The sequence below is a fragment of the Coenobita brevimanus genome, chromosome 113 (assembly GCF_032717465.1).
Source record: "Coenobita brevimanus isolate Jiangsu-jjx chromosome 113, ASM3271746v2, whole genome shotgun sequence".
NCBI lineage: Eukaryota > Metazoa > Arthropoda > Malacostraca > Decapoda > Coenobitidae > Coenobita > Coenobita brevimanus.
Window position 1 is genome coordinate 20,799,235 of NC_137066.1, and position 10,000 is coordinate 20,809,234.

General features: G+C 46.1%; 1 protein-coding gene across 1 annotated transcript in view; it reads left to right on the forward strand.

Annotated features, from left to right (window-relative positions):
- The first annotated feature begins 1,067 nt into the window (after positions 1 to 1,067).
- Positions 1,068 to 10,000, forward strand: part of LOC145418291 (protein croquemort-like) — a 33,038-nt gene continuing 24,105 nt past the window's right edge. Inside the window, exons 1-3 of the mRNA XM_080286731.1 lie at positions 1,068 to 1,614; positions 6,479 to 6,549; positions 9,326 to 9,505. Coding sequence (XP_080142857.1) covers positions 1,569 to 1,614; positions 6,479 to 6,549; positions 9,326 to 9,505 — 297 coding nt within the window. The 5' untranslated portion in view covers positions 1,068 to 1,568. The remainder of the gene's footprint in view (positions 1,615 to 6,478; positions 6,550 to 9,325; positions 9,506 to 10,000) is intronic.

Genomic DNA, 10,000 nt, shown 5'->3' on the forward strand with positions numbered 1-10,000 from the left:
GGTTGGTATAGCACTTCTTCGTGACTAGGGTGTGGGTTGGTATAGCACTTCTTCGTGACTAGTGTGTGGACTTGATCCTCTCAAGCTAACAGAGTGGTGCAAAAGTACCTGCCCAGTTACTTTTACACCCGCACCCGCAAAGCAATAGCTGTGTTTCCAGAATATTTTTGTTTCACCTCATGGAAGGGTTGAGGGTCAGGCAAGGAGTAAACTTTCATACACATCAGAAGGTCGAAGGTCAAGGTCACGTGTCAAGATCAACTACTTTTCATCCGATGTAGACTAAACGTTGTGGAAAGGTTAAGGATCACCCAAGAACACACAGTTGATCTAGAGAACAGTCAGTCCGAGGTGAAGGTCACAGAGAGAGGTCAAAGGTCATGGCTCATCCAATGTCACACAACCACCACTTACGGTCAAGGTGTGGCGCTAGACCAGTTCCATCAGACGAACACAAATCAGCGTTAGTAACCAAGGAGACTCAACCCCGCCTCTGTCAACTGCTTGGGCACGATGACAGGAAATTACAAAGGCACGTCTCTCTCTCTCTCTCTCTCTCTCTCTCTCTCTCTCTCTTTGTATGTATGTATGTATCTCTCTCTCTCTCTCTCTCTCTGTATGTATGTATCTCTCTCTCTCTCTCTCTCTCTCTCTCAGTTTGCGAGCGCAGATGCAATAACAAATACTGTACATGATACGGTCATGAATCCGTACCGTGTGTGCGTCTGTGTGCGTGTGTGTGTGTGTGCGTCGCGAGATCAGCTGAGAATGAGAAGCCATGGTGGTGCGTCTGTACCGTAGGTGGTTCAAAAATATTCTCCCATCTCCGCTACGCGTCATTTTCCTCTTCTGGCTGATATTTCTGGGCTGAGAGAGGCTTGTTAGGCTTCTCTTTCCATAGACATTTCTCTTTAACACGTTGCGTTAGAAAGGAAAATGGCAAATATACTCTAAAACCGATATATGTGCAGTGAAAGAGTAAACAAACTTTTTACCTCACACCGTACCGCGGATACAAATGCACGAACAAACTCACTCGCCACTCAGTATCCGTCCGCTGTCGGTAGGGGGAGAGTGTGTGAGAGCTGCAGGAACAAAGAATTTTTATTATAGAACCCTATCCTCGAAATACGGAGCTGGAAAAACGAAATATGTGATCTTGGAGAGGAGAACGACATGACAATATGGAAGGACAGTTTCGGCATTTCTCCAAGTGCTAACTCGATTTTTTTTTTTCTCTCTGATAAAGCATTTCTACTTTCTGTCGCCATTTGGAATATAACTTTGAACTAAAATAAACCCGGCATACATGATTTTGGCATTAGGGAAGTGGCTAGTTAAATATTGATGTTTGTAAACAGTGTCCGCGCTTCGCTTCGCGTTAAGTCGACTTTATCATCTTACCTTCACCTGTTAATGTACCGTCTGATGCCGGTGATAAGGGAAGGCATAGAGTGATTAGCGTGCTTAGGTCTATGAGTGCCTAGCGTGGAACAACAGTCAACGGGAATCTAGGCCTCCAAACAGATACCGTTACTGCGTCGTAGGTCTGGCAACGGGCGACGAAGATGTCTACGGAAAACTTGATACCGCCCGTTTCCCATGAAAATCCTGGTGGGTTCTTTTTTTTTATTTTTTTACGTGTTGCACTGTGATTCATGCATTAAGTGGTACATGAGAAGTCGTTATATCCTTTCCTTAGCGATTTATTTAGCTTATTACACCCTGGCATTCCTTAGTGTGTTATTTATAGCTTCTTGAAATGACGTGGGTGACAGGAATACAAAGGAGGGCAAGCACGTAGCAACGGATCTTAATCATTTATTTTTTTTTAATGGAGGCGAAGATGCACTTGAGAGATTGGTGATTATTGCCTGAATGCAACGGTACTTCATAATCCATCATTATTAACTGACAACAAATACCTGAGGGGGAAATTTGGGTTAGTAAATATTTCTTAGACATGTCGCATTCAGCCAGTCATGATCAACCCGTTAAGTGCATCATCGCCTCATTAGAAACAAATGGAGTTGTGACGCGTTTGTAGATACGGAGGTGTAACGCGCTGAATAAATCGCACAGGTACATGTCATACGAAAATTTCTAAACCCATTTCACAAACGATAGCCAGTTATTTTTCTTCCATTTTTCATATTAATCGAAATTTAGTTTGTATAATTACCAGCTTTGGATTTTACGTGTGGTAAGAGTTGTTCGCCATCCACTCACTCGATGTAGTGCTTTCTTCAGGTGACTACACGGAATGACAAGCCAAATGGTTTCCTGTCCTAGCAAAATAATGGTTTTTTATAGCCCAGGAAACTGTTTACTACGTTGGGTGGTAACCATATAACTGGTGACGCCTGGTGGTTTAGTGGGTTGAGGGACGGTTGTGGTTTATTATGCACAAAAGGCCACACAGGAGAAAGAATATAATACTCCTTTCACCTTTAACTTGGCCCAGATTTTCGCCCTTACCCTCGTCGGTTAAGAAAGCTCCCTAACACCTCTTCGTTAGCGATTTATTTTTGTATACGGCTGGTGTATATTCATGTGTGTTATGTTGAAAGTAGTGGTATTTGAATTATTTAGGTGACACAGAAGAGGATAGTAAGGAGTAATAAGCAAAATAAATCGCTTAAGAAGAGGTGTTAGGGCGCCTCCTTGGCCTACGCGGATACGGACCAAAGACACTACTGTACATCCTTCTCATAGCACTTCTTCGTGACTAGCATCATACTATAGTGTTAATCTATTGCTGTAATTCAGAATTCAAGATGGAAAGATGACAATTCGAGAGAGAGAAAGAGAGAGAGAGAGAGAGCGAGATTACTGAAAGAGGTACCACAGAATGTGTACGTGTGTGTGTGTGTGAGAGAGGGATTACTGAGAGGTACCGTAGAATGTGTGTGTGTGTGTGTGTGTGTGTGTGTGTGTGTGTGTGAGAGAGAGAGAGATTACTGTGAGATACCGTAGAATACGTGTGTGTGTGTGTGTGTGAGAGAGAGAGAGAGAGAGAGAGAGAGATTACTGTGAGATACCGTAGAATACGTAATTCACCGGGTCGGTCAGGATCACTTGATGGTCGTGATCGTCAGCTTTTACCCTCCCGGAAGGGAGCTGAGAGCTCATATTGTCCGATCTAATGGCAAGGCTGTGACCTCCACACACGCACATACCCGTCCCCTTGCTCGAGGGGGACAGTAACCACCCACTTCGTCAGTGAAACTTTTTCGCAACCTGAGCGAGGCGCGAACTCCCGTCCACCAGTTGGCAAGCGAGAGCGTTACCACGTGTGTGTGTGTGTGTGTGTGTGTGTGTGTGAGAGAGAGAGAGAGAGAGAGAATTAGAGAGGTACGGTAGAGAGAGAGAGAAGCACAAAAAGGAAAGTAATGTACAGCACGTGACATAGGAGACCGTAAAACCTGTTCCTTAGCGATTTATTGAGCACATAACACGTCGGTATGGTGCTGTGTTCTACAAACTATCTCGATATTAACGCCATATAAATAACAGACAGGGCAATGATACTGTGTTATACGCAAAATAAATCGCTAAGGAAAAGACGCTACCCAACCTCCTACGCCATCTAGATTACGGATTTTGAATTAGGTGTGTGTGTGTGTGTGTGTGTGTGTGTGTGTTTATGTGTGTGTGTGTGTGTGTGTCTGTGTGTGTGTGTAATTAAAACCCACCCACACACACACACACACACACACAGTCACACACACACACACATGCTAGGAAAAATATCACATGACATCCAGTTTAGTCTCTCTCTCTCTCTCTCTCTCCAGGAAAAATGACACCCGCAGTTACTTTAGTCTCTCTCTCTCTCTCTCTCTCTCTCTCTCTCTCTCTCTCTCCAGGAAAAATGACACACGCAGTTATTTTACTCTCTCTCTCTCTCTCTCTCTCTCTCTCTCTCTCTCTCTCTCTCTCTCTCTCTCTCCAGGAAAAATGACACACGCAGTTATTTTACTCTCTCTCTCTCTCTCTCTCTCTCTCTCTCTCTCTCTCTCAAAATTTCCAGGAAATGGTAAGTCCAGAACATATAAACAAGAAGTAAATCAAAATAAATCGCTAAGGAAGAGGTGTTAGGCGCCAAATTTTTTATCCAGTCAGCTGTTTCTTGTCGCGAAATTTAAATACTTATTGAACTGATAATCCTTGGCCTCTGTCTATCCGTCTATCTATCTATCTATCTATCGGTCCATGTATATCTATTTGTCTATCTATCGGTCTATCTACCTCCATCCATCCATCTCTAGCCAGACACCTTAATCCCACAAGGGGTAGCCACAAACAAATCGCCTTCATGTCAACCTGTTCTCTGCCATCACTCTGTCCCTTCTCCAACACACACACCCTCACTCATATACCTCTCCACCTCATCCCTCCATCTCATCCTCGTCCTCCTTTCCCCTCACTCACATACACTGATGTATTGATGTATGATGTATGATGTATAGCTAGATATATGATGTATAGGTAGATGTATCATGTATCATGTATAGATGTATTGATGTATGATGTATAGCTAGATGTATGATGTATAGGTAGATGTATGATGTATTGATGTATGATGTATAGCTAGATATATGATGTATAGCTAGATGTATGATGTATTGATGTATGATGTATAAATGTATTGATGTATGATGTATTGATGTATGATGTAGGAAGGCAGTGTAAAACGATCAGGAAATGTGTTGTGGCTTAAGTTTGTGCAGGCTAAGCACATTCTCTCTCTCTCTCTCTCTCTCTCTCTCTCTCTCTCTCTCTCTCTCTCTCTCTCTCTCTCTCTCTCACACACACACACGAATGCTAATGAAGGCTTCACCATTGTTATAAATACGGGAGAGAAAAGTGACAATAAATGATGCTAGTCACGAAGAAGTGCTGTGGAAAGGATGTAGAGCCGTAGTATTGTCTTTTTCTGCCACTGAGCTACGTGAAATAAGCTGCAAAAGGACGAAAATCTGGGCCAAGTTAAGGTGAAAGGAGTATAGTCACGAAGAAGTGCTATGGAAAGGATGTAGAGCCGTAGTAACAATAGATTAACACTAGAATATGATGCTGGTCACGAAGAAGTGCTATGGAAAAGATGTAGAGCCGTAGTATTGTCTTTTTCTGCCACTGAGCTACGTGAAATAAGCTGCAAAAGGACGAAAATCTGGGCCAAGTTAAGGTGAAAGGAGTATAGTCACGAAGAAGTGCTATGGAAAGGATGTAGAGCCGTAGTAACAATAGATTAACACTAGAATATGATGCTAGTCACGAAGAAGTGCTATGGAAAAGATGTAGAGCCGTAGTATTGTCTTTTTCTGCCACTGAGCTACGTGAAATAAGCTGCAAAAGACGAAAATCTGGGCCAAGTTAAGGTGAAAGGAGTATAGTCACGAAGAAGTGCGCAATACTGAACCTTATTTATTTATTTCAGACACCCCGTTTTCTTTGCAGAGTAAATTCTTTGCAGTATTGATGGCAGACTTGGGAAATTTGTCGTGATGCTGATAGGGAGGTTATCGGCAAGGGGGTGGGGAGTGTTTATATAATGGTGTGGGTAGGCCTGATTAGGTGACAGTACATGGGGTGAAACTGCCAGTGGGTGTGGGGGATGTTTGTATGTATTGAGGTGGTTAGTGGGGTAGTTTGTGGGTGTGGGGGGGTGCTCCTTAATTGGCTAGTAAGGTGGATGCTTGAGGTGACATTGACCCTCCCTGTAATACCCCTGGCCATCTCAATTACCACAAACTCCTTAGACAGTACCCCTGAATCTCCATGTGGTTCTCTCTGGCATCCACAGTTTTTAAGTCCTTGGTGTTAATCCCCCTGTTAATCCCCCCAAAATGGTGTAGGGAACTGAGGAGACATATATTAGGGTTGGCCAGTACCGCAGCGGCCACCCACCTCCTCTGGTGGATGAAAATACGTGGTGAGGTTAATTTTTGGCTGTCCCGTTTACAGTTAAGGCCTTCATGGGAGAGACGAGGAACTTTGGAGCGTAACCCAGACTCCCTCAATAACCCCCTCCCTCTATCCTTGTCTCGCCGCCTCCCTCCCTCCCTCCTCCACCTCCCTCCAAGTTCCCGCGTCCCGTAGCTGCCTAGTAACACGGATGCTACGTCACAGCACAACAACAGCGCCATCTATGAACGTGATTCACAACTACACATGTGAGGCTTCCCACTCATCTATAAGTTCCCGTGTGTTTATACTTGTTCCATCCCTTATAGTCTTCCTTCAGATCCTATGCTTATATTATTTCATCTATTACAAACCTACATATGCGATGCTCATTAGTTTCACCTTTCCTTACCCTGTTTCAGATCTGATGCTCATTTGTTTCACCTTTTCTTGTCCTGTTTCAGATCCGATGCTCAGTTGTTTCACCTCTCATTACCTCGCACCAGTTTCGTATCTTACTATCTCCGTTTCCAGGCGATGCTCACTTGTTTCATCTCTTCTCCCACAGATGGCGAAGGTGGCGAGGGTGACGCTCTCCACGCCCCACACTCAGTCAGCAGTGAGGAAGGCAGTGAGCAGGTACGCTAACAGAATCACCAACCTTCCTGAGTGCTTGAGATTGTGTGCAACGTTCCTGAGTGATTGTAGGTCTTGTGCAATGTTCCTTAGTGTTTGTAGCTTCTGTGCAACGTTCCTGAGTGTTTGTGGGTTCTGTGCAACGTTCCTGAGTGTTTGTAGGTTCTGTGCAATGTTCCTGAGTGCTTGAGGTTTTGTGCAACGTTCCTGAGTGATTGTAGGTCTTGTGCAATGTTCCTGAGTGTTTGTAGGTTCTGTGCAATGTTCCTGAGTGCTTGTAGCTTTTGTGCAATGTTCCTGAGTGTTTGTGGGTTCTGTGCAATGTTCCTGAGTGTTTGTAGGTTCTGTGCAACGTTCCTGAGTGTTTGTAACTTCTGTGCAACGTTCCTGAGTGTATGTTAAAGTTTTGTGCAATGTTCCTGAGTGGTTGTAGCTTCTGTGCAACGTTCCTGAATGTATGTACCCTTTGTGCAGCGTTCCTGAGTGTATGTTTAAGTTTTGTGCAATGTTCCCGAGTGTTTGTAACTTCTGTGCAATGTTCCTGAGTGCTTGTGGGTTCTGTGCAACGTTCCTGAGTGTCTGTTTGTAGGTTCTGTGCAACGTTCCTGTGTGATTGTAGCTTTTGTGCAATGTTCCTGAGTGTTTGTAGCTTCTGTGCAATGTTCCTGAGTGTTTGTGGGTTCTGTGCAACGTTCCTGAGTGTTTGTAGGTTCTGTGCAATGTTCCTGAGTGTCCGTTTGTGGGTTTTGTGAGAGGTGGGTGATATTGTTGTCAGTCTATGGGCAGAGGAGGGGCGCCTTCACGTGGTGGCACTTATAAAACCAGAAAGATCACGACCCGGCAAGTTTTCTCTCCCCTATGACCAGGAAGGGAGGTGGTACGTGGCAATTCACGGGGTTCACTGACAGATGAGGCAAGGATCACTACAGTCTTTGATCCCAGGCTCATGTTTACGTGAACCCTGTGGACTGCAGGCTGAAACTGTCCCTCTGCTACAGTCCACCCCAAGGCAATTGAAGGATGGGCTGGGAATTGAGGGTCGTTTGTATAACCATGAGACAGCCCTAGCATGTATTCAATATGGGCGGTGGGTGTTAGGGTCGAAGTGGTGACATGTGAAGATAGAGGACTACTGTGACCCAAGGAGGACTACTGGGACTTGGAAATAGGCCCTGAAGCCTTTGCCCAGAGTCGGACACGTTAAAAACACACACACACACACACACACACACACACACACACACACACACACACACACACACACAGCGCCACTTCCCCTAGCAGTAGCCTATACGTGACACCGCATGTAGGCGCCCCTCTTCAGCACCACGTATATTATTTAATACTATACTCCTTTCACTTTACCTTGGCCTAAAAATTATTATCTTTAGTGCCGAGTTGTAAAAATTAACACTAAAGAGGTGCTAGTCACGAAGAAGTGCTGTGGTGGTGATGTAGAGCCGCAGTAACAATAGATTAACACTAGAATATGCTGCTAGTCACGAAGAAGTGCTGTGGAGAGGATGTAGAGCCGTAGTAACAATAGATTAACACTAGAATATGATGCTAGTCACGAAGAAGTGCAACGGAAAGGATGTAGAGCCGTAGTAACAATAGATTAACACTAGAATATGATGCTAGTCACGAGGAAGTTCTATGGAAAGGATGTAGAGCAGGGCAGTGAAATGGCGGGGGACAGGGCGACATGGAGGCGATTTGTTTGTGGCCACCCCATACGGGATTAAGGCGTCTGGCAATAGATATAGTTTTGCTTGTATCTTCAGTCAACATAGATTGCATAAGTAGCACACAAGAATATAGTAAGTACAGAATCATAAATAAACCAGTAAGGAAGAGGTGTTACGGCAGAAGAATTTATGTATCTATTGCCAGGCGCCTTAATCCCGTAAGGGGTGGCCACAAACAAATCTCCTCCATGTCGCCCTGTCCCCCGTCATTTCACTGCCCTGCTCCCAGGTCACACTCCCCTCTCTCGTGTACCTCTCCACTCCATCCCTCCATCTCATCCTCAGCCTCCCTTTCCCCCCCCCTCCACCTCACTCATACACTCTCCTCGTCAGTCTCTCACCCTCCATCCTCTCCACATGGCCAAACCACCTTAGTGTGTTTCTCCTAACGCTTCCTATCATATCCACATCCACACCACAACGCTCCTTCACTTCATTTGTCAGTCTGTCTCTCCACGTAACTCCACATGCTCCTCACTCACATACTCTCCTCGTCAGTCTCTCTCTCCATCCTCTCCACATGGCCAAACCACCTCAGTGTGTTTCTCCTAACGCTTCCTATCACATCCACATCCACACCACAACGCTCCTTCACTTCCTCATTTGTCTGTCTCTCCACGTAACTCCACATGCACCTCACTCACATACTCTCCTCGTCAGTCTCTCGCTCTCCATCCTCTCCACATGGCCAAACCACCTCAGTGTGTTCCTCCTAACGCTTCCTATCACATCCACACCACAACACTTCTTCACTTCATTTGTCAGTCTGTCTCTCCACGTAACTTCACATGCTCCTCACTCACATACTCTCCTCGTCAGTCTCTCCATCCTCTCCACATGGCCAAACCACAGTGTGTTTCTCCTAACGCTTCCTATCACATCCACACCACAACACTCCTTCACTTCATTTGTCAGTCTGTCTCTCCACGTACCTCCACATGCACCTCACTCACATACTCTCTCCTCGTCAGTCTCTCTCTCCACATGGCCAGACCACCACAGGAGTGCCACTAATCCCTAATCTCTTTCAGGACCCCAGCATGTTCGGCCGCGACAAGGAGGATTCGAAGCCGCTCTTGTACCTGCGCAGGATGAACGGCCTGTCTTGTTGCGGCGTCATAACCCTGACAGTATGTGCCATCCTCGCCCTATTCTCAATCATCATGTTGGCCGGGGGATATCACGCAATCGCCAACTCCTTCGTCAGAGAGGTACCCTTTTGTTTCTTGTAAAAATTTTCGAACGCTGACTTTTTTTTCCCCCAGGTTCGACACACTTCCTTTTTCGTGCTCACTCTGCAGGTTGGGGAGATGGAGGGGACTGGTAGGACATGACCATTTTCTTTCTCCTGTCTCTTTCCTCCCCCCCCCGCGTCTCTCCCTCTCTCTCTCTCCGGCCGCGTCTCTCCGTCTCCTCCCGCTTCTCTCTCTCTCTCTCTCTCTCTCCCCGCGTGTCTTTCTCTCTCTCCCCCCCGTGTCTCTCCCCCCCGTGTCTCTCCCCCCGTGTCTCTCCCCCCCGTGTCTCTCCCCCCCGTGTCTCTCCCCCCCGCGTCTCTCCCCCCCGCGTCTCTCCCTCCCGCGTCTCTCCCTCCCGCGTCTCTCCCTCTCTCTCTCTCTCTCTCTCTCCCCCCCGCGTCTCTCTCTCTCTCTCTCTCTCTCCCCCGCGTCTGTCTTTCCCTCTCTCTCCCCCGCGTCTGTCTTTCCCTC